The sequence below is a fragment of the Trachinotus anak genome, unplaced genomic scaffold, assembly GCF_046630095.1.
Source record: "Trachinotus anak isolate AG129_WGS33_773 ecotype Australia unplaced genomic scaffold, CSIRO_AGI_Tana_v1 ptg000026l, whole genome shotgun sequence".
NCBI classification, from domain to species: domain Eukaryota; kingdom Metazoa; phylum Chordata; class Actinopteri; order Carangiformes; family Carangidae; genus Trachinotus; species Trachinotus anak.
This window is the reverse complement of record NW_027273877.1, coordinates 102,355-126,218: the sequence shown is the minus strand read 5'-3', so window position 1 is coordinate 126,218 and position 23,864 is coordinate 102,355. Positions and strand designations below refer to the sequence as shown.

Below are 23,864 nucleotides of genomic sequence, written 5' to 3'. Positions count from 1 at the left end.
ACTTCCTCAGCAGTCGTCCTGTGTCAAAACCTCGTAATCTGCAGTGTGACTGTACTCGCTCACACTTGTTCTGTATTGACTGTGTTGTGACTTCTGTGTAAGAATTGACCAGGATGCTCATTCAGGCGCGTTAACGTGTCACGATATCAACAGAAAGGTTTGCATGTCTGAGAGGAAGGCAGTTTGAGGGCTATACAGGGCTTTAGCTTGCACTTTGCAATGAAAGGGTGAGTGACACAAAGTGAAAATCCTCTGTAGACCAGACCGTCTCATTTCACTTCAGTCTTCTTGGCCTTACTTTAATTCTCAGCCAGGCTGTCGTCTTATATTTACTGGGAAGATATGAGAGTGGTATCGATTCCTGAGCTGCAGAGCAAATAAGCACATTTCTAAAACACTGAGCTCTTCCTCTAAAGTCAATTTTCGGGGACTTATTTTATGACATTTTGGCAGACGACCTGTTATCGTCTGTGAAAACGATCATGTAAATGAACTCTTCTGAAAAGAAACAATGGCAGCGTTAAGAAACAGGGCAGTGGTGTAAAATTTAAACTGGGAAAACTGGGACTTGTGGGAACAGGCAGCCTGGGTGTCGACCTACCTCAGAGTGTGGGTGGACATCCTATTTCCTGCCGGCGCTCTCATTTTAATTTGTCCTTGTTTGGTTCTTGTTAGTTATTGGGTACAGCATGTGTGTGTGTGTGTGTGTGTGTGTGTGTGTGTGTTTGTGTGTGTGTGTGTGTGTGTGTGTAGGTGAGGGGGGGGGGTCAGAAAAGAGAGAGATATGGAGCTCGTACTCCTCCTCCCTGTTTCTTTCAGAATTTGATTTGATCCCCGTCTGCTCGGAGGCTGATCCATGGGAACGCTGTTAGAAGGTCATATCTGCATAATAACACACACACACACACACACACACACACACACAGCAGCCAGACATGGATTTAGAGGCTGAAGGTGGGCGGACTGGAATCCTACCTGCTCCATGTGTGCGTTTGGAAAATACATCATAAACATTTGCATCAAACTTTATTGTTGACCTTGGAAATAAAACGTGTGACAAAAACCACCTCAGCTCAGGCGTCCCGTTTTCTGGAGCTTTCTACCACATGGCATGGTCTTCCTCATGGTCAGCGGCAGCTTGCCGAGCCCTCAGTAAATAATGTTACACACGCTATAATCTTCCTGTGATGTGGGTAAGTTTTACCTTTTGTATCAGCGTCGTGTCCCTGCAGGATTTTATATTTCAGCATAATCTGCAGTTTTGCTTTGATATTTGTTTTAGTTTCCTTCTGAAATTAATTAGAGGATCTGAAAAGCAAGGAGTTCCACCCCATCCACCCCCACACACACACAAACACACACAGACACACTCTACAAATACTAGTTTTCTCATCATTTGGGCTTTTGAAGACACATAAAAGGAGCTGCGGCGCTGAGTGTAAATTGTACGTCTTTTATTTTATTTTATTGCTGCTGTGTTTGGGGCGTGAAGGCGGCGGAGGTGGATGACAGTGGGGGAGCGGGGTTTCAGGGAGGGTTGACAGAAGCCGTTCTGGTTTCGTCCCCGGGGTGCAGCACTGGTGGCGGCTGGCCTAATTCCCCAAAATAGCTCATTGATGGGGAATCAAAGCGATGGTGTGGAGATTTGATTGGAGCTGCTGGCGGCCCTGATGAGCTGAGGGCGTCGCTCTGCAGCGTGCCAGGACAGAGACGTTCAGCTCTGCTCACCTCTCTGGGCTTCCTCTTACCCAGGAGGGCGTGTGTTTGCTCTCAGGAGCAGTTCTACCAACTCTACTGAAACATGCATTCAAATAAAATAGAAGTAAGAGGGAACGAAGAGGTTGAAGTAGAACTACGAGTACAAGAAGTTAAATATGTTTTTATACATGTAGAACTATTTACAACAGTAAAGTTAGGACTAAGTAGTAGCAGTAGTACTGGTATTACTACTCGTAATAGCTGATTAGATTGTAGACAGTTATAGTACCAATGGTAGTTAATGTACTGTCAGTAGTACTAGTAGTGGCAGTCGCAGTAGTAGCAGACATAGTAGTATGCTAGAATTGGTGGTAGTGCTACTAGTATCAGTAGTACAATCAGTAGTAGCAATAACATCTATAAATATATATGTTGGTACTTGTAAGACCTAATAATAGTAGTATTTGTACTGGCAGTAGTTGCAGTGAAATCAGGACTAAAGTACTTGTAGTAGAAGTTATTCACCAAGAGTAGGATTAGTACTAGAAGTATTCATCCATAAAGGCAGAAGTATTTAAACTCTTGTACTTCTTTTGTATCAGTACTAGTTGTAGAAGTAATAATAGTAGTAGTAGTCTGTCTTGGTACTTAAATAGTGTGCACCAGTAGCAGTAACAGTATTAGTATTATAGGTACTAGTAACAATAGTAGTGATGGTGCAGTAGCAGCAGTAGGAACAGTATCAGTGGTGGGGTCAGTACTAAAAGAGTATTAGTAGTAGCAGTAATATCTATGTAAGTATAAACATTTATAAAAGTTGTAGTACCAGCAGAGTCAGTACTAGAAGTACAAGTAATAGTAAACAAAGCAATAGAAGTAGTAGTTATAGTTAACAAGTACAACAAACAGCTGCAGTTAGTGATATTAAATATAGCTGTAAATACAGTTTCAGTAGCAGTAGTTATAGTAGTTGTATTGTAGTATTAGTATTAGTAGCCTCACTACTGCTATTATTAATAGCACTGATATCTACTAGTGTATTCCTGGTAATAGCAGTATTAATACTAGAAGTAGTTAATAGTAAAACTAGGACTGATGTTAGTGCAGAAGCAGTAGAATCAGTCATTATTAATACAAGCAGAGGATGTAGTACGCAGCAGCAGTATTAATAGTGGTAGTAGTACTACTAGTATTCAGTCAGTTTAAGGAGTTTTGATGACAATACTGAGATCATCTCTCTCGCTCTCTCTCCCTCTCTCTCTCTCTGCTGTGAAAGTCACATTGGGGAAACACTTGTGCCGGATTTCGCAGCAGATCAGCCAGAAACACTCACACACTGCGCCGGGCTTCCTGCTACGTACTTCCCTGTGTTGGAAACCATTTGCATGCCCTGTCACATCGCTGCCTGTTGTAAAATTGTGAAATCTGAATTCAGCATTTGCATACAGGCCTGTTTCATTGACGCACTTGTGTGGCAGTCAACTCTGTGGACTTGCACACGACCAAAACTGCCTGTACAGATATCAGTCAGTGATAACTACCACACAGCGACATGTCATACTCACAATATGATGCAGACGCCTCTGAAACACAAAATCAAAATGTTTCTCTGTGCTAGAAAACAGGAGATTCTGTTCACTGTCGCTTTTATCAGATGCTGGGAATGTTTTGTGTTTCGCTGATTTTGAAAGGCACTTCCTTTAAGTCACACATGGCGTCCCAAAACTCCCAAAATACAAATATACTCATTACATATACACAAAATATGCATATGTTTACATTTTTAGACAAAATACAGCAATGTAGTGCAGGTTATTCAAATCACAAATATCAGACAAACACATGATATACATCAGGAGACATTCACTGCACTCACGTAAAGTGGTTTATATAGAAGTAAAAGCCCAGCACCTGCACTCTGTTACGACGGGTTATAGCACATGGAGAAGATGGAGGAACCTGCATGTGGTGTCCTCACAAACACCCCAGACCAACACAGGCGCCGGCTTTTGACCTCGTGCACTGGTGCGTCGTCCTCTTCCTCTTTAGCCTGAAGGACACGGCGCCCATGGTTGTGAGCCTCGGTTTGAAATGTGGGCTGGTCAGACCTCATCTTGAGAGAGAGAGAGAAGAGTCTTCATTTGCATTTGTAGATGCAGCAGTGAACTGTGTTTACCAACAAGAGTCCAGTCGTGATATTCCTCATACAACACTGATCATTTATGGATATAGAACTGATCACATTTCAAACATGGAGCCATTGTGCATATACACATGCACACTTTTCTATGAAGAGCATGAACCTGTGGGCACTTTGTACATAAATAAAATATATATACATGTGAACACAGGCTGCAAGTACAAATACACGAATTATTTTTAATTGTAATATTCACATTTTACAGAAGAAAAAAAAGAACAATAAGACAAAAACCTCCAAGTTTAAAACCCGTTGCTGCACCGATCAGCGCCAATACCTATCGACTATTGGTTCTGACTGTTGAGGATCAAATGATGAAATAAGATTCGCAATAATAATGAGTTTGAGAACATGAAGTGCGCAAACTGCTGTGTCTCTCTGTGTCTCTGTGGGTGTTGAACCTGCCTGTGTTTGGTATTCCGTGCAGAAAGCCTCCCACGCCCCGTGTGTCCGCCCACGCACGGATTTGCGTCACGCAGGGAGCAGCGTGGGCGAGAGAGAGAGAGAGAGAGAGAGAGAGAGAGGCTCTGTGGCAACGGCGCGGAATATCCCACTTATTCCGCTGCCGCGTCAAGCGCGGCGCGGTGAGGACGCGGCAGACAGGACGCGGTGACAAAATAAAAGCATCGGACCCAGAATCTAAAATCGCAAACGCAGGTGTTTGTGTGAACTGCACTGAAATAAAGGTAAATGTGATAGTAAATATAAAATAAATTAACACGCTCAACAGCTTCGGGGACCTCATTAGTGTCAAGAATCAAAATGAATGCTTCATAGAGGGAGAAAAAGACTTGAAATGAAGACATCTTTCTTTTCTTCAGTGGAAGAATTGTTTGTTTGTTAGTTATGCAAATATATATATATAATAATAAGCAGATTAAGAGTCAACACAAAGCAAATGAACCAACGTCACCTCTGAGATTACACCACCATATTCTGGCTCAAACCATGGTAATAAAACGATGCACCGATGAACCAAAAGTGGGTTTAAGATGCACTGCAGCTCTGAAACATAGATCATATGATGCTTCATGTATGGGACAGTTTTACATGTGATGACCTTAACTATTATATTTTATTAAGGATTAAAATCTAATGTATGTAAAAAAAAATAATGCAATGCACCAGTAATGATAATAATCCAGCACTAAGATGTTCCAGAGAAATAAGCCGCTTTACTTTATAATAATACTAATAATACCTCTACATCTATGACGTCATGAACTAGTGATTCTAGTTATAATTGAGAATTGATTCTTGTGAGCCAGTTTGAAGACAGACATAGATTTATTTTTCCATCTATTGTATAAAGTGTATTTCTGCAGCCTTTTTTACTCCGGACATTGAAATCAATGTTTTGGATCCAAAGTCCAACCAAAAAAGTGCAGAGCAGAAATTAATAATGTGGTGTAAACGGAATCTAAAGTTTAAAAAAAATCATATATTGTTTGAGTTATTTCACAGTTGAATATTGAAGCTCATTATTTCTGTGATGCCAAAACACTTCAATTCAACCTCTGCGCGCTCGACGCCGGTGCTTTTATTTTGTCACGGCAGGCGGAAGTGTGTGTGACTGTGTGTGTGTGTGCTGACGGTGGTGAATAGTGCAGGGGAGTGGAGAGACACTGGGAGAGGACTGAAACACTCACACACACTCACACACGCACAGACGCGCACTCGTCGGACTCGCACACACACGCAGCGCGCACTTGGAGGGAAAAGACGCACGAAGGTCAGCGGCTCTTTACTGGTTCTCTGCGCCTGTTTCTGTCTTCTCTCAGCGGCAGGAGAAAGAAAAAGTTTCCGCAGAGGGAGCGGAGAGGACGGGGAGCGGAGGAGAGGAAGGTGAAGACAAGCGGCCGCGCTCCGGCTTCTCTCTGCGTCTTGGAAATAATTCTTCAATTTCTTCTCTTGATTGTAGGTTTTGAATTTTACGCGCCGCGCTCTTGCTGTGGGATCTCTTCTTTGTGAGCCTTTTTTTTTTTTTTTTTTTTTTTTTAATGCACAAATTGACACCCAGGGTTTGTGTTGATAAACAGTGAGGAAGAGGAAGGCGAAGAAGGAGAAAGAGAAAAAGAGGAACCAGACCAGGGCGGACCAAAGGGGGCCAGAAACTCACCAGGTAGGCATCAGACCCGGGTTTAATCCTGCATGTTACTGCTGCTGCTTTTATCCTCAGTCAAGTTTTTGCAGAGATAGTTAAACCAGTAGCACCAGCTAACACAGGAATATGATGGGAAATGCTTTAAAATATCAACTCATCATGTAGGAGCAAAACAGAGACAGAAACTATTCACTGAGCGACATATACAGACAACAAGAGTCTGTCTGAATAGTTTGGATAATTTATAAGAGCCAAAAAAATACCTTAAAGGAATATTAGAGGGAGTTAAAGATGCCTGAGCAGCACAGACACACTAAGTCTCTATTAAAAACTATGGAAAACTAAATTATGTGCCTCTGCTGTGCATAGTAAACACACATTATCTGAATATTAGAGGTGTTGAAGTACAATGAAGGACAACAGTGTCATTGTAAAGTCGCTCCTGAGCCGCTCACACAGACTATAGGTCTGTGTGGATCCTGAAGAAATACTATTACAGCTCAGCACCAACAGGGAATCTGTGTGAGAATAATACCTTAAAGGATGATTATAGTCACTCCTGTGTACCATTAATGAATATTATTGGTTAAAGTACTGTGAATGGTGACAGTGTGATTATAAACCTGCTGTTTAACACCACAGATAAGTTACTGTGGGATTATTACAGGAGCTGTCTCATGATTTTTCACCTCTGTGTTAATGTCAGCTGTGATTTTTAGCATGTGAAGCAGGAGTCACTCAGTAGTCATATTAAACATGATGTTGAAAGACTTCACACAGACACACACTCACGTATGACCATGTGGTTCCCGGGTCACGGAGATGATTACAACAACATTGTTCTGCATTGAGAAACTGGAAAATTCCTCCTGAATCAGAGGGAAATCAAAGTATTCCTCATTTTTGTGAGGGAGGGCAGAGATAAGCACCGTCTGCTGCGTGGCATTTCACCTGGAAAACTACACTCCAGCCTTTAGATTTGGCTGTGTGTGTGTGTGTGTGTGTGTGTGTGTGTGTGTGTGTGTGTGTGTGCCATCAGTGCCATTGTGCCAGTGCACGCCTTGCTTCTCCAGGTCAAAAGCTGAACTCGCTAAACTCGCTTTGTGAAGCAGGACTTCAATTAGAGCCTGCCATTCACTGCCGGCTATTACACCCCGGACACACACACACACACACACACACACACATCGACTGTGTTAAACTGGAGCAGGATGGCAGGCCGTTAGATATCAGTCTGAGCAGGTTTGTGCAGACACATAATGAACACATGAAGCTGTGTTTTCTCTGAAGGACAGAAACAGTGAAGTAAATGAAAACAGTGAGGTTGTTAAAGCTGCAGCTATAAGGATGATTTTATTCTCCTGTTACTGCTGTAACAGAGAAGTTGTCTGGAAGTGGAGAATATTTCACATTTTTGCCTGAAAAATGACTAAAACTGTGAATCGACCGTGAGAATATCTGCTGGTTAATCCACTGCGTTTAAATATCACCAGGTAAACACGCTGATCTTTCGGGTTCACAGACGGGGCAGTTTGTCCAACTTTACCAAACCAAATAATCTCACTGGCTCCAGGACCTCGTCCCCAAAAACTTCTCACGGCTTAAAGTGTTCGTAAAATCAACCTCACAAACTTCAGGTTGTGATGTTTCCCAAAAGCATCGTGACGTTGTGAAGCTCCAGAACCTGCAGGCAGGAATAAAAACTGCAACTTTTTATTATTTTGGTTCATTTTTAACTTTATACTTTTATCAGGAGAGCTGAAGTTTGCTCTTCACTTCACTCAGATTCAATCTCTCCTCTTTCCTTTTTATTTATTCAGTTTACTCCATGTTTTCTTGAATGCAGCAGGTCTGATACAGAACCTTAAAGAATCATTACAGCTTTAGTTCAGGTCTAATGTGAGTTTAAGAGTAAATCAGCCAAATCAGAACCAGTTTACTTCAGGAAAACTTCCACACAGCAGCATGAATCATGGAGGACATCAGGCTGAATCTGGGACCTGAGCAACACATGCACTTTGTGTTTGTTAATACATAACATAGTTTACAGACAGTTCAATATGCAAATAGACTGGAAAGTGCATCTTAGCAGCCAACGTCGTGCACGTGCACTCGCTCTGAAGAATTTCCTTCGAAACATGAGTGTTATCTGGAAACAGAGCCCAGGGCAGAACTGAAGCTTCTCACCTAAACTTTATTTTCTTCACTTCAAACTACTCCTGTAACTGTTTGCGTGTACGAACGGATGCAACACCACGAAAGACGTCTTCAGACGACACAAGCTTGTTCCCACACGATCAACAGCTGGACTCTGCTCCAGATCCAGGATTGAATTTGGACAGGAAGCAGTTGGATGTAACACGACTCAGATTAACTTTGTGTTTCGTGCTGTTGTATTGTTGAGTTTTATGTATTTTGAAGGTCAGGCATTGCGATAAGTTTAGGCTATAAATTGGTTCGTGCTCTGAACTTCTGTCTTGATTTGGATCTGTCAGCAGGAGACCGGTCAAACAAAGGTGAAGCTGTTGCATCAAGTTACAACACAACAGTTTTAAATCACTGCAATCAGCATTTTCAACTCGTCAAATATAAAAATATATATCGAAAGAAACTCACTAATGATCACTGAGATCTGCTGCGTACCATCCGTGATATACAGACTGTATGTCTCTGTCAGCGGGTGTTTACAGTCCAGCGTATTCCTCTCGTCATGTCGCGCTCTGATTGGTTGGTTTGTCGACATGGCCCCAGATTTCTGACAAACCTTTGATGGCGACCGTCTGAACTGTGAAGCAGAGCTGACTCTGGCGTTCACAATAACGACCAAAGATTTCAACACGTTTCTCTCAGGTTTGTCAGCTGTTGTCTGACAGAACCAGAACTGATGTCCAGTTAAATGGACTGAACCCAGGGAGCCGTGTGTTCCCTCAGTGGATGTTATGTGTAGATTGTGTTTTCCTGCTGCGGTTTACTGCGGCTGCGTATGAGAGCTGCTAAATGTAGAAGATAAAGCCGTTGAATGGTCACTTTTTCCGTTTGCTTTCTCCTGAGCTGGATGTTTTAGAGCTAGCTGACACATCGTGCTGCTCATGATGAACTTCCTCCCGTCTGTGACAGTATTTTACCACAGTGATTTTGCTGCATCACTACTTTCCCTTCCAGCTCTCACTCTTGTTACAGCGTGGTGTAAACACACTAACGCAGGTTGAGCTGGAGAATATTCTGCTTGTGAATTCTAACATCTCAAATTCCTTTAATTATTCCTCGACTTTTATATGGATGTGATGAAGCAGCGTAGACGTCTGCTTTTGTCTGGCACTGGCCTTTAATTACACACAACCTCCCGGAGTCCAACTCTCCAGCTCCCAACCTTCATTTCAACACAGTATAAACTTGCTTTTTTCTGTTTTTGGACACATTCGGTCGTTTCTACGACCATAAACACAATGAACGGTTTGTAGCATAAAGAAGCAGAAAGAAATAGATTGGAATGGATTAAGTAAGTTTCTGTGTTTGTGTCTTTCTCCATTTAACTAATAATTATTCCAACACATTGATTGTTGTTTAACTTTGAGGAGATAATCATTTATCTCAGAGTGAACTCAGAGTTTTTTTTAGACACACAGATGAAAGAAAACCTTCCTGAGCGTGAAGCTCTAGACGCAGGAGTGGAGGTGACCTTTCCCTCACTGATGTGTCACAGTTACCTCCATTTCAACAAAGCTGCCTCATCTGTGTCGTCACTAAATGGATCCACAGACGCACAACTGCTAACTTTTAGTTGCTGGTCTGGTTCGTAGAGATTTGGACATAAACACAGGTCAGTGAATCAGCTGCAGCGTTTGAAACTGAAGGTGTGGACGGTGTCATGTAATCCTTTCAGTCTCTGTCCTCTCTCGTCGTCGTTTTCCCGACTCACTCAGGCTGAGTCGAGGCCTGCCTGGCTCCCTGGGCTGAGGCTCTCTGGGCCTATTCTGGGCGAGGCGAGCCCACCACCTACACATCCTGCAGGGGTGGAGAGAGGCATGTGGTCCTCCCAGCAACCCGGGCCTGCTGACTGCCACTCCTCTGTTAGCTGGGCTTCCGCAGGGCCTCACATGCACATAGGAATAGTCAGAAACAAGCCTCTTTCAGATCTCCACTGTTGCTCTCTCTCAGTTTAAGGTGGCGAGTGACAAGAGTTTGGCGCAGATCTGAATGTTTCTCTGCTTTGTAAGGGCTGAGACTGTAGGCTGAGTGAGTGACGGCGTCGCTTTCGAAGATAAATGCCGATCTGACGAGCTGTCAGGGCAGCAAACAGCCAAACATCCCGGCCAGAAAAAGTTTACTCACGGGGTTCTGCAAATGTGGAATCTCATGCATGTAGAAACAAACTGACGGCTGAGATACTTGATTAAAATACAGTTTTATCTCTGTGTGCATTCAAGCAGAGTGACTGCAAGAAATATCTCAGCTGTAGATTAATGCTCTTCAAGTGTAAGATGGACTGAATTAGCTCTGTAAGAGGCACTTCCAGTCTTTAATTCACGCATCTGCATTCTGTGTGTTTATTCCACACGTGATCAATTTCACCTTCACACACCTGAACAGATGAAGATTACCAAAAAGCAAAAGGCTCGAACATCCTGCCAGTGTCATTCAAGCTAAAAATGTGCAGCACTCGTGGCGTTCTTCACCGAAAAGTCGCCAAATTTAACCTTTTCACACACCTGTGGAGGCCTGATAAACTGAAACCATGCACCTGCCAGGAATAGTGCGTACAGTGCAAATGTAATTCGTGTAGGTTTTGTAGAAATGTGTGTCCTTGTCAGTTTACACTGATAATTTGCCCGCAGCATCAGGTGTAACATGAAATATCCAAGAGAGCAGGTTTAGATTTGTAATTTTAAAATATACTAATTTTTCTTTTTGGCAGCTTCTAATGAAGTGTGTTATTCCACGTATTTTATTGTTGTGTAACAGTGACATCTAGTTTTTTTGTGAAGTTACTTTTCAGGTTTTGTCAGTTTCTGCGTTATCTGTGTTTCACAATGACAAAAAAAAAACATGTATCTATTGAAGAATTCAGACGTGATGATCTCACTTCAGATATTCAGCTTTAAAGGGACTTTACACTTTACAGCCGGTGTTGGGTTAGCTTAGCTTAGCTTAGCATAAAGACTGGAAACAGGGGGAAACACTGCTCCTCTGTCTCAAGGTAACAGACTCCACCTAAACGCCTGCTGGCTCTGAGAGAGTAGTAGCTCAGCAAGAAAGTAAATACACTTATTTCCCAAAATGCAGAGCTGCTCTTTAGTCTGTTAAGGTCTCAGTAGGTTGTGTGTCCTCCCTCAGGTATGGCGGCGGTGTTGCCGAGAACCCTGGGTGAGCTGCAGCTCTACAGGATCCTGCAGCGAGCAAACCTGCTCTACTACTATGAGGCCTTCATCCAGCAGGGCGGCGACGACGTGCAGCAGCTGTGCGAGGCCGGCGAGGAGGAGTTCCTGGAGATCATGGCCCTCGTCGGGATGGCCAGCAAGCCGCTGCACGTGCGCCGCCTGCAGAAGGCGCTGCGCGACTGGGTCACCAACCCAGCCATCTTCAACCAGCCGCTCACCTCGCTGCCCGTCTGCAGCATCCCCGTCTACAAGCTGCCCGAGGGCTCGCCCACGCTGCTCAGCGCCCAGGACAGAGCCAACACCGCCAGCGTCAAGATGCCCAAGGCTGTGGCACCCACCTGCTCAGATCAAGGGAAGCTGGACGTGGCACGGGACAAAGTGTCGGCCGGGTCGCCCCTGCAGGGCAGCAGCGAGGCACGATTCTGGTCGGGCCACAGCAACGACAGCGAGCACAGCCTGTCGCCATCAGACCTCGGCTCCCCGTCCTCACCCAGAGACGCTCTGGAGGCTCTGGATGCTGCCGCCGTCCAGTCGGTCCTGGAGTGTGTGGACAGGATGGCACCTGGACTTCCTAAAACAGATCTGGCTGAGGTTAAAGAGCAGCTGAAGAACAACAAAAAGCTCGCAAAGATGATCGGACACATCTTCGAAATGAGCGACGATGACCCGCGGAGAGAGGAGGAGATTCGCAAATACAGCGCCATCTATGGACGCTTTGACTCCAAGAGGAGGGACGGCAAACACCTGACACTGCACGAGGTCGATAAAGATCCATTCCTCTGAAATTCCTGAAGAATGAATTTGTCCTCAGGGATCCTGAGGTTTATGTTCTTGTGTCTTTATTGTGCAGCTGACGGTGAACGAGGCGGCGGCTCAGCTCTGTATGAGGGACATGGCTCTGCTGACACGCCGAGACGAGCTGTTCGGACTCGCCCGGCAGATTTCCAGAGAGGTCACCTACAAATACACCTACCGCACCAGCAAGTAAGAGCTAGTGCGCACTGATGACTCTTTGTTTTTACCAAATACTTTTTCCAGCTGTAGTGTTGAAGAACTGATTTCTACCAATCACATTTGTCCAGTGAGTCTTTCCTGTACATGATCATCTGTTTTCTTTGAGGTGATGAACAAGGATCATCATCAAGTCCATGTGTCCTGTCCGGTTGTCTCCTGTTGTAGTGGGGGTTGTTGTGTGTGAAGTGATGAAGTGCATCTCCTGCTGTTTCTCTGCAGGTCTCGCTGTGGAGACAGAGACGAGCCGTCACCGAAGAGGATAAAAACAGAGGTGAGGTCAGCTCCCGGAGTCGAGCTGTGCAGCGGTTACATCCATTATTTTACTGCCTGAAATTAAGAAAAAGGATGTCGGAGAACGTGCAGTGTTGCACTGACACAACACTTCTCATGATGGAGACTTCTGCTGATGCAGCTTCAGTCTCTGAGGTTGTCAAAGTGTTTAGAAATGCGACCTTTGACCTCCTTTCTTTTGGCTGCTTGTGACAATGCTGTGCAAACACCTGAAGCCTTTTCTGGTGTTTTAATTTTCTGCACTAACATGTAAAGACAGAGCCCGGGCAGAGGAGGCTCCTCTGTGTGCAGTTATCAGAAACAGAATGGACAGAGTACAAAGCGATCTCTCAGCGCTCATCTCCCGACGCGTCTTTGAGCTCTGAATGACTCCTCTCAGTTTGAAACAACCGTGATTGAAAACATGTGGTGGTGGTGAACTGTGCAGGGATTTTAATTTTTGAGGAAATGCTGCAGATGAACCGACACCTGCTCAGTAACACGACTCTGAGCTCCTAAAGGGGGGAGTTTCCTGACGAGCAGGAACATTATAATATGTCCCTTATCTCACATTATTCTTCATTTAACAGTTTAGTTTTGTATGATCATGATTAGTGGTAGTAATACTAGTCACAAACTTCTTCAGAAACAGAGACACAGGATAAATAGGTCACATTAATTAACTGTAATAATGAAAATACAATATAAAGTAAACAGTCCTTTGTTGTCCTTGATTGTTGCTTCAGCTGTGCAGGATTTTTAAAAACGATGCGTGTTCCTGTGTCTTTTCGACGCCTTCAGGAGAACTTCTTCGACATCCAGGAGGCGCTGCAGGCCATCCACATGAGGCAGGAGATGCTGAGGGAGCAGCTGGCCTGCGCCAAGTTGAAAGGAGAGGAAACCGTCGGGCGAAATCTGCAGGTGGGCAGACGAGTGCAATAAAACCCCTGGTAGAAACTGCTGCTGGTTGATTTAGTTATGATCCCAAAGTCCAAACGTTTTCAGAGATTTCTCTAATTCCTCTGAATACAAGGTGCTGTTAAAGGTCCACACAGTCTAAAGGTGGATGTCTGAAACTACACTGAGATGGTTTTTTGGTTCTTAAAACCATAAATATATCTTCTGATGGATATGAACAGACATGTATACAAATAGAACGATCAATAAATTAGCAATAAACTACAAAGAGAGCTCACACCTCTATGAAGGTGCCACAGGAAAGATTTATTTAGTTTGAACACAGACCGTTTTCACAGGGTCGTCATCAGGATGGAAACTGTAAAAACAGATTGTTCTTTAGAGACAAGACACCGGAAATATCAACATAACAAAGCTTAATGACATAATTATCACAATGACATCGAAACGTCAATGTGGCAAAAAAAAGAAACAGTGGCAGCAGGTTGTGAGGAGGATTTATTTCGTTTTTGATCACATCTGTCTGAAGCACCATGTGTATTAATCCACTGCTGAAAATAGTCCCCAGACTTTGCTGATTTCTAAGATTTTTTTTATTTGTGTCAAACTACTATTTTGTTTCATTTTTTGTTTCATCTGGGAAAAAAGCATAAAAATATCATTTTAATTTCTAACACAGAAATATGAAAATCACGGGTGAACACACAGTGTATGTTTAACGCTCAGCTGCGGGGTTAAAAGGATCCTCACCAGCAGGCATGGTGACAGATTTCCATGTCAGCAGATGTTTGTGGCACCAGGATCCAGTTTGATCCCAGTAATGGTCTTTATTGGTTTCCATGCTGCTGCTGTGGCTTGTTCCTAATTAGAGCCGGAGTGTAGGAGGAGAGCTTTATGATAACTCATTACCCAGAGAACACGTTCATGTTCACTGACTGTGTTTGCCCCTTCGCTTCCTCGTGCATGTTGAACATGTGTCCTGTCTCATGTGTGTGTGTCTGTGAGTGAATTAGTTTGTGTTTGGTCGGTTCCACTTGTCATTTTGATGTGATTTCCCAGAAATCGCATTCGGAGGAAGAAGAGATTTCATGGCTGCGTTCACACCACCGGCCTTCTGAACATCCCATAATAATTTAAAGTGACAGTGATGTGCAGACTGACAATACCCAGACATCACTGCTGTTTTTATTTCAGCTGCAGTTTGGATGAAACTGAGGTGCCAACAGTTTGTCTCTTAGCTTCACTCGTCCTCCATGTTAATGCTCACTGACTGGATTACACTGATGGTGTTTGTTACAGTCATTATTCATAATATATTTTGTCAGAGTTACAGTTGTAGCTGTAATAATAGTTGTTATATTGATGGATGTAGTAATACTTTGTCTAAACAATAGTTACATGTGCTTTGCATTTATATTGGCACATGAATAAATGCATGAAGTAATAAATAAAAGTGATAATAATAGAGTTGAAATGTGATGTAGAATCAATAGTTAACATGAATTACAACCATTATAACAGAATCATGCGGTCGCCCTGAGAGCTCAACACACTGCAGCTTAGGAAACACACAAACAAACATCTTCATCAGACAACATATACTCACAACACAGCGCTGTTTCTAGGGGACATTAAAAAGTGATGAACCTGCTGGATGCAGGACACCAAACCTCAGGGCCACCGTAGAATAATAATAATAATAACAACTCTAAATAATACTAATGAAACAGTGTTTATAGGCAGATGTGTCCCTAAGTTTAATATCTTTTTCCTGCTTGTGTGTTTTTATTCATACAATAATAATTATTTACAATAACTAGAATTCAAGTTGAGTTTACAGTTTAAATTGCACAATATATTTACTGTCATCACAACTTAGTCTTTAAATTCAAATTGTTTGTGTCCGTCAGATGCAGCTGGAGCGTCTGCTGGCGAGGCAGATGGAGATCCTGCAGGACGCCGCCGTTCAGGAGCGACTCCAGGCTCTGGACTGGAGGATCCCCCCTGCCGCTTTAAAGTACCTCAACGACGCCCAGAACACTAACGGGGCCGCCGCCGACGCCAACAGAGACAACCAAGGTAACAAACAAGCCGGTACAGGTGTGATTCTCCATTTATTATCATCTGAGCTGCCGGAACCAGAGAATCTGAGGCTTGAAAATGACATTTTTTTACTTAAAATGAAAATGTTACTGTATTAACAGCTGTAGCTTTGCCAGAAACAACAACTGGGCCTGTGTGTGGACACAGGACGAGTCTGTTTTCTGATGTCTTGGCTCAGCTGCTTTACACCTGCAGCTTCAACAAGGATGAAAAATAAAAGGCAAAACACATATGAAGCTTAACTGAGATGCGCTGATAGTTAGAGACAGTGCTGTTGTTTTTCTCAAAGGTTTTTTAAAGGTATTTGTTGCCAAATCCTGGTTTGTAAAGTCGTAACTGGCTCACTGCTGCCTCCTGAGTCCAATCAGGGGAAAACATCCAGCTGCGTCTGCAGTCTTCAGCCAAATTGATGCCCATGGTTGGTGTTTAAGCTGAATCTGAGGCTAATTTGACTTGATCTGTTTTGGAGTGCTAATTTGAAGAGATTTATTTCATGTCATAAATGCCACAGGATGAGTACACGGCTCTGTGGATGGAAACAACACCTATAGGTGCAGGCTTTCCACACCCAGTCATGGCAGCTGTCACTTTTTTTTTCTCTCTCATTCCCATTTTTTCATCTCCACTTCTCAAACACTGAGGGGGGTAGAAGAAGAGAGAAAAAAAACAAGGAACATCATTATTCAGGATCTTACTTCTCCTCCAGGCCTCATCTCATTTTCATCCTTTGCCTCCCTCACCCACTCCCGACAGCTCATTATAACGCTGTTCCCACAAATGCCACAATGCACCTGTAATTATCACGCCCACGCCTGTTTACCTCCAGCCAGTTGCCCAGAGGGGGGCGTCTCTCTCTCTCTCTCTCTCTCTCTCTCTCTCTCTCTCTCTCTCTCCTCCACCTCCTCTCTGCTTTCCTTCCGCTTGTCCCCTTTGTCTCTGTCATTTGTCATTCTCTTCCTAACCTCTCTCCTTCCACAGTTTACAGTTTTATTTTCTCTTTCACTGCCTCTACTTCTTTTTTTAACCCACATTCATCCCTTTCTCTCTCTACCTTGCCATATTTCCTCTCCTCTGTGAATTTTGTACATTATACTATATCAACTAAAAGAGTAAAATTCATCACAACTCAGCCTCATGAAAAAGTTTTTACACCGGCTTGTGGTTGCATATCAACGTGATCCACATTACTCCAAACTTTAGTTTAGTTTTGTTTGTTCTGTCACAATAAGTTGATCAACTGAATGACAGAAAATGAATTGTTATAGTTATTTATAGTCAACGGGGTTTTATTTTGTTAATTGGCAGGTTAATAGATGATGAAAACTGAATTTATTTGGATTTTAGATGATAAATGTCAAATAAAATAAGTTATTTAAATACAGCACCTTTAGCTGGGTGGATATTTTCACTGGTTTCTGACATTTCAAAGTCAAACAATTAAAATATCATGAAAACTATTATTACTCACAGCTCTACAATTGTGTTGACCTGATCTGAAGACTATGAAATATGATGACAGACAAGTAAAAGCTGTTAATGTGTGGAGTAAGCCCTGCTGTCACCCTCATCACCCATTGCTCATGAAAAGACCTCAGGAAAGAAACTCAGATGACAGCGGTGCTGAGATGTTGAGGAGATTTACCTGAATGTAAATAATCAGACTTCTGCATAATGTTTTAACCATGTATACAGAAACATGAACGACCAGATTGGTTATGTATGTTAAGGTTATATCTGATATCTGAAGCCAGGATAAGACTCCAGTCTGCTGTGCTGTAATACTCAGGAACAACCTGTAAAATGCAGATTAACTGTGTGTCAGTATTAAGCAAAGAGCAGTTAAATCTTCTCTCTCTCTCTCTTTGTTTCTTTCGTGCTCTCAAAAGGAATAAAAGGCAAACACGAGGGATCAGCAGCTTAACTCACACAAACACACATGCTTTGTTACCACTGGGAATATTGAACATGTAAAACAAAGACATCTGGGCTGATGTTTGCTTTTTTCCAACTGGATTTGCTTCAGTGAAAAGCAGCTTGATTTCATATTTGTTTAGCATTTCATGATATATACATGACAGAACAGGAAGAGCTGAACCTGAAGTGACTTCATTAGAAATTTTCAACAGGCGTATTCTTCTCTTTCTCAATTTTGATGCAGTATTTACAAATTTAGTTTAAGGAAAAGTTAAACAGAAAAACACAAAATATGTGGGGGTTTCAACCAGAAAATAATAATCAGAACAATAATAAATTTGTTTTCTGTTTTCCAGATGAACGTCCAATCAACTTGCGGGTGGTTAGTCAAAGCATGCAGGAAGGCGACCTCCCGTTGGGCAAGCAGCTAGCCAATGAGCTGAAGCGTCACCACAACAACCACAACAACAACAACAACAACAACACAGACGAGACCAAAACACCAGCAACAGGTCAGTGATGTTAGCCGTCTTGCTCAAGGACATTTTGTGCAGAGCTGAGTTTCATAAAATGGGAGAATTCACCGCGTTGAATTTGTTCCACAGTTACTACTTTGTAAAAGTAAAAGGCTTTTTGCTGCATTATAAACCTCTTTGCTGATGATACCGTCTTTTATCTTCGTCCTCAGAAAACGGGACGTCGCAGCGCGCATCAAGCAACGCAGAGAAGAAGATCATCAAGTCAGAGCCCGAAGACTCCACATAGTGCCTCCCTCCCCCCATACCCACCCCCAATTCATTCTACTCACACTTGACAGTATGCAGTTATTACCCGTCAATAGATACTAAGCAAGCACAGCCACAGTAGAGCCTTAACAACCAATGTTGCCTCATGAATAGCATTTATTTTTTTTTATTTTGTCTTTTTAGTTTTTTTCTTTTAAAGGTATTTGCCAAAGCACCTAGAGAGCATGTGGAGAAACCCCTCAGTGCTCTACAGGTCTTTGTCTGTTGATTAATTGTACGTGTTAGCTGTACATGTAATTTAAGAGCGATCTGTTGCCGACATTTGTATACTCTTTACCTCTGCCTGGGTGTTACTTTTGTTACTTTCTTTGGACAGCCAGGTCGCAGGCTGTGAGCGCGGGGATGAGTCTTAACTCAAACGTAGATTCAGAGATGAGACAAAAGCAGAAATGTTGGCTTTGCTGCTACACATCAGCACAGCATGTGGGTAACACTTTATATGACTTCCACACAGCCAAATATTTTAAAGCCTCTCGCCGCCGCTGCTGCTGCTTCTGCCGCTGCCAGTATTCAATCTGACATTTTAACAAAACAATATTTTAAGTGTCTGTTTCTTCTTCTGTTCCAGACTGAAATATATTGACAAATATTGGATCAGTTGACATTAGATTTAACACAGACATCCACGGTTGCCACAGGATGAATCCTAAAGACTTTGGTGATCCCCTGGCTTTAGATTGATTCATCCCTGTGACGTTGGTGACTCATCACTCAGAAAAATGAAATAAAGATTTGTGATCCCTTAACATTTAATCTGTCTATCATGACATCAAAATATTAGTCCACTACTTTGCTTTATGACCAAATATCTAGCAAAACTAATGACACTGACACATTTAAACACAGCTATTTGTGTGTTGGCAGCTGTTTCAGGCAAATTTAAAGGTCAGTGTCACAAAAATAAACATTACCCTAATATTCTAGTAGATTTTAAGGCATTTGTAATGAATTTTTATTGTACTTCCGCTCCCTTTACATCCACTTTTTTATTAGAACACAAAGTGTTTATTGAAACTTGTGGTGAACTGTACATACAAACATATGTGAATATTTATTGTAAAAAATATTAAAGTAATCAACCCATAATAATGGTAGTCATACAAAGTGTTACCTTACCTTTGAGACTTCTGGCCACAAAAGTAACTGCCTGCATTTTGTGGTGTATTTTACTGGATAAGCCAACTATCGTTTTTGATAAGAAGATCAAAACTTTGTTAGCAACAGCCACAGATTCAGCTGGTGGCTTGTGTTCGTTTTCTGAGCCTCCGTCATTCTCCCAAATCTAACTTAGGTGTCTGCATTTGTACTGTAACTCAAAACAAAAGTCTAGAAGTACTGTAGGGAGACTGAGTTAGGATTCACCCCCTGTAGCGGGTTAGTTTTTTGTTGTTCACTTCAAAAGGTAAAACAGGAGAAGCGTGTTTAATCCTTCCTTCCTCGCTCTTGTCTTGTGTATATTTATGGGGAGTAATTTAAGAAGGGGATGTATAGGAGCTGTTGTGGAATAACAGCAGGGGACGTCTGTCATTCGTTTTGGCAGGATGGCTGGGCTGGCATGCCGGAGGCCGAGCTAATTGGTTCATTTCACTTTGTAATTTAGCAAAACACTGCTGTTGAACCAAAACCATGCATCTACAAACAGGGAGTATTTCAGGAATTAAGACGCCCGTGTGTTTTTCAGGAGGCCTCACGGGTCGTAAAATCCACGCAGCTTGGAAACTTTCAACTGCAGACAATAAAATATTAAAGATTGCAGGTTTGTGGTTTTTTCAACAACAGCAGAAAAAAGCAAAATTCCTGTTTATTGCTGTTCTTTGCGGAGCAGCAGTCTGGGGTCTGTAAATAGTACCATGATAACAAATAGTGCTAGCCTAATCTCTCAACCAGGGTTTTCCTTTGTCAAGTGTAACTTTGCTGTAGATTTTTGGTGTCAATACAGTGTTTATGTATGTAGAGCAAAATCAAAAAAAGAAATCTTATGTGTCATTGAGGAAAAAATACAACAGTGTGAAAGTGTCTGGTATATAAAAACATGCTTTACATGATGATAATGTTGATTAGCCTTAGCTCCTAACAGTTTTTAATCCACCTGTGATGACCATCAGTGCATATTTCAGAGATGTGTTTTTGCTGTTTAGAGGTAGATACATAACAAATAAGTGTTCGCTGTGTTTTTGTGTGTTCGCCACATTGTGTAAATACGTCTGTTTGGTCCAAGATGATAATAATGTCCAGACAATTTAGACTAACTCTCCCTCCCCCCAGTCCCTGCAGATAGTTTAGTCTCACTCAGCGTAATGATACACCAATGCAATATTTATGTAAGTAATAAGTCTATTTGCATTCTATATGGATCCATCGTTTTGTCACGTGCTCAGTAACTGTATGTCTGTCATCAGGGTGGGAAATGTTTGTGTTGTCTCACTTTTAGTGCACAGAGCACTGTATCTGTATTTAAAGGCATTGTGCTCTTTTCATGAATTTCCATGAGGTTGCTTTTTTTTCAAGCAAAAAAAACTAAGATTGTGATCTGTTGTAAAACTAAAGTTCACTATATCTGAAGTGGCTAGTGAATTCTGGGAGGTAAAGCCATTGTGGTTTTGGGATTTAAAAAAAAACAAAAAAAACCCATCCTGATTGGCTCAAACACTGGCCTAGTTAGTGTGACTGTCGTACGACGTTTCAGAGAATAGCGCATGTCTGACCCTCCGTGTCACTGATCACCGTTCTCCTCACTGTTTATTGTAAAGTAATAGATTAGGCTTCACCTAGTTATGCACCTGTTTTTTAAACACTAATATATTTTATTTGTTATACAGCACATAAACATTAAACTTTATTTTTTTGAACTCTATTGTGTGGTGCGTTCTGTGATCAATGTCATCTAAAGCCAGTTTAAACCTGTGGTTTCATTACTTGTCAGTATTTGGTGTTTGCATGATAATATGACAAAAATATTTCCCTGAAATTAGTCTTTTTTTTAATAAGATATATATTCAGTGGAAGATTTTACAGTCAAACAATAATCTCTGGTCGAAGCTTTGAAAGAAATAAAATCTCTCACTACACAGCAAGTAAATATTTCACAGCCTCACAGCTAAACACAGGTTTTTTAAATTCATAAAACTGACATAAAAAAAAACAGGAAAGCAGATTAAAACAAAGGTTGGGGCATTAGCATGTTAGCATGCTTCTGGTGCAGTTGCTCAGGTCAGATATCAAGTGAAGTGACTAATGGTCCCTGTAGTGCAGTAATCACAGCTTATAGTCTTGGTAACACTATAATGTTTTGCTTGATTATATATTGGCTTCCCGCTACAGGGAGGAGCTGGTGGAGTTTCAGTGTCTGACCCACATCACTGGTTTGAATCCCGGCTTTAACATCTGAGCCATGTAGGCTCACTCATCACTTATTAACAGCTATCAAGGTGCCTTTGGGCAAGGCAGGGAAGCCCCAGCTGCTCCCAGAGTGAATATGTGTGCGAATGCAAAGCAGGGTGGGGGGCCTGCGTGGTGGTCCCTCTCATGTAAATGCAGGTGAAAAGGTTTGGGGTGGACAGTGGAGCTGCCTTTAAAGGAGCGTCTCTGTCCTGTTTGTTTTCTTCTTCTTTGTGTTTGTTTTAGTGAGATGAGTCTCTTCTCAGGCCATTTGCATCAGCGTCACATCAACACATTGTGAAACTGGCTGATGAGTCACTGTGACGCAGGTCCTTTTCACATACCTCCCATCATCCTCCCCTCTCTCTCTGCTCCCTCCTCCTCTCCCCCTCCCCCCCCTCCACCCCACGCCCTTCTCTCTCTCACACACACACATGTAGACAGATTTTCTCTGGAGAATAGCTCAGCTCATGAACACCCACGCTGGTTGCTGCTCACAGTGGCAGCCCTGCTCGGCGCTCAAACGGCCACCCCTCCCCTCCCTGTCCTCCTCCTCCTCCAGTGCAAGTCACTGATGATGATGTGTTGCCGTGGCAACGGCTGGATGTGGGCGGCTCCACGGGCGGTGGGTGGAAGCCAGCCGCTAAGCAGCGTGGGAGGGATCTGCTGAGCGCACCCATCACCCTCATTTTGAAAGGAGCAGGAAGCTGACTGCTTTTGAGAAGGTGTGGGTGTTGGTGAATTATCGCCTCTCCTCCCTGCAGCTTCGTTAAGGATCGCCTTGTTTGTCTCCCTTCCTTCCTTCCTTCCTTTGTTTTCTGCTTTACTGCTGCATGCAGTGGAAATGCAGCTGCTCGTGGGGGATTTCAGTGCAGAATTCAACTTTGAGAGCTGCTGAAAAAGTGACATTTTTCTCCTATTGTTCTATCAGTTCTGAAGGTTTCTCAAGATAAACCCCTGAGAGATACAAATCATGGATGTTAAATGGTGAAATACTGGCACAGAAAGGATTATATTGAAAATATATCCTTTTGAAGCACAAGGTGGACAAAGAGATCGCTCTCCATGCATCTGTCTCTGTGGAGACTGAAACTATCTCCTACAGTCTTTCATATTCTGAAATCTATTGGCCATCAGGGCCGAGTAAAAATCAATATAATTTGCTCCATCATATAACTTTATCATGCCACTTGATATGATCTGATTTGATTCTGTCATTGAAACAAATCATGCATAACGTACTATAAATGTGCGTGAAACTGGAAAAAAGAACATTTGAAGCCACCACAGAATAGGCTTTTTACATTTAGACGGAAGAAATACAGTAAAGATAGACTATAGAAAACCACAGAAGAAGAAGTGTCATCATAAAGGTGAAATAGGACACAAACATTTCTAACATAACTTGTCTTAAAGCCATTGTGCTCCTCTGAGCTGCTGAACTATAAAACTCACCAGAGTCATGAAAAGGTTTTACATCTGCTTGTAAAAACCTCTAACAGCATCTGACACCATCTCATAGGTGAAGCTCATATGTCTGAAGCTCACTTTTTACACCATTATGCAGCTTTAACTTCCAGTTATGAGAAAAACTCAGGAGTTTGCCCAGAACTGCTTTAGCAAACACAGACGAGACTGAAGCAGAGACCCGCTGCCTGCAGGTGTTGGACATGTTTGGGCAAATTTTGGCCAATTTCATGTTTGCATTTGCATGTTGAATGTGACAGATTTCATTATTCTATTTTTAGAGGCAAAGGTTATTTAGTAAAATAAGGTTTCTGTACTCGCAGCTCTTCCAGTGCACGCCCGAAAGTTTTTTTTTCTTTTGATGTAAATGTGGATTCCTGTAAAATAACAACCCACATGTAAATTTTGTTGGAAGTCCCCTTTACCTCTGGAGCCGATTACATGGAAATCAGAGCTGCAGAGTCGGAGTTTCCTGCAGTCCAAAGTCATGAATGTTTCATGTTCTAACTGAGGCATTATTAGTCAGCCTCAATTTGTTTGTTTTATCCTACTTGGAGCTCCAGGTGGGTGGAGTTTACTGCAATTCAGATAAAGTCAGATAAAAAGTTGGGAGT

General features: G+C 42.4%; 1 protein-coding gene across 4 annotated transcripts in view; it reads left to right on the top strand.

Annotated features, from left to right (window-relative positions):
• The window catches only part of LOC139609746 (NGFI-A-binding protein 1-like), a 31,175-nt gene extending 9,916 nt beyond the window's left edge, over positions 1-21,259 (top strand). Inside the window, exons 1-9 of one of the 4 annotated variants that reach the window (XM_071464696.1) lie at positions 5,495-5,630; positions 5,938-6,020; positions 11,337-12,139; positions 12,231-12,364; positions 12,614-12,665; positions 13,466-13,585; positions 15,493-15,661; positions 17,956-18,111; positions 18,288-21,259. In XM_071464696.1, coding sequence (XP_071320797.1) covers positions 11,339-12,139; positions 12,231-12,364; positions 12,614-12,665; positions 13,466-13,585; positions 15,493-15,661; positions 17,956-18,111; positions 18,288-18,364 — 1,509 coding nt within the window. In that variant the 5' untranslated portion in view covers positions 5,495-5,630; positions 5,938-6,020; positions 11,337-11,338 and the 3' untranslated portion in view covers positions 18,365-21,259. Of the gene's footprint in view, positions 1-5,494; positions 5,816-5,937; positions 6,021-11,336; positions 12,140-12,230; positions 12,365-12,613; positions 12,666-13,465; positions 13,586-15,492; positions 15,662-17,955; positions 18,112-18,287 lie in introns of those variants that run through there. The other 3 variants (XM_071464695.1, XM_071464693.1, XM_071464697.1) reach the window with 3 other exon arrangements.
• The last annotated feature ends 2,605 nt before the right edge of the window (positions 21,260-23,864 follow it).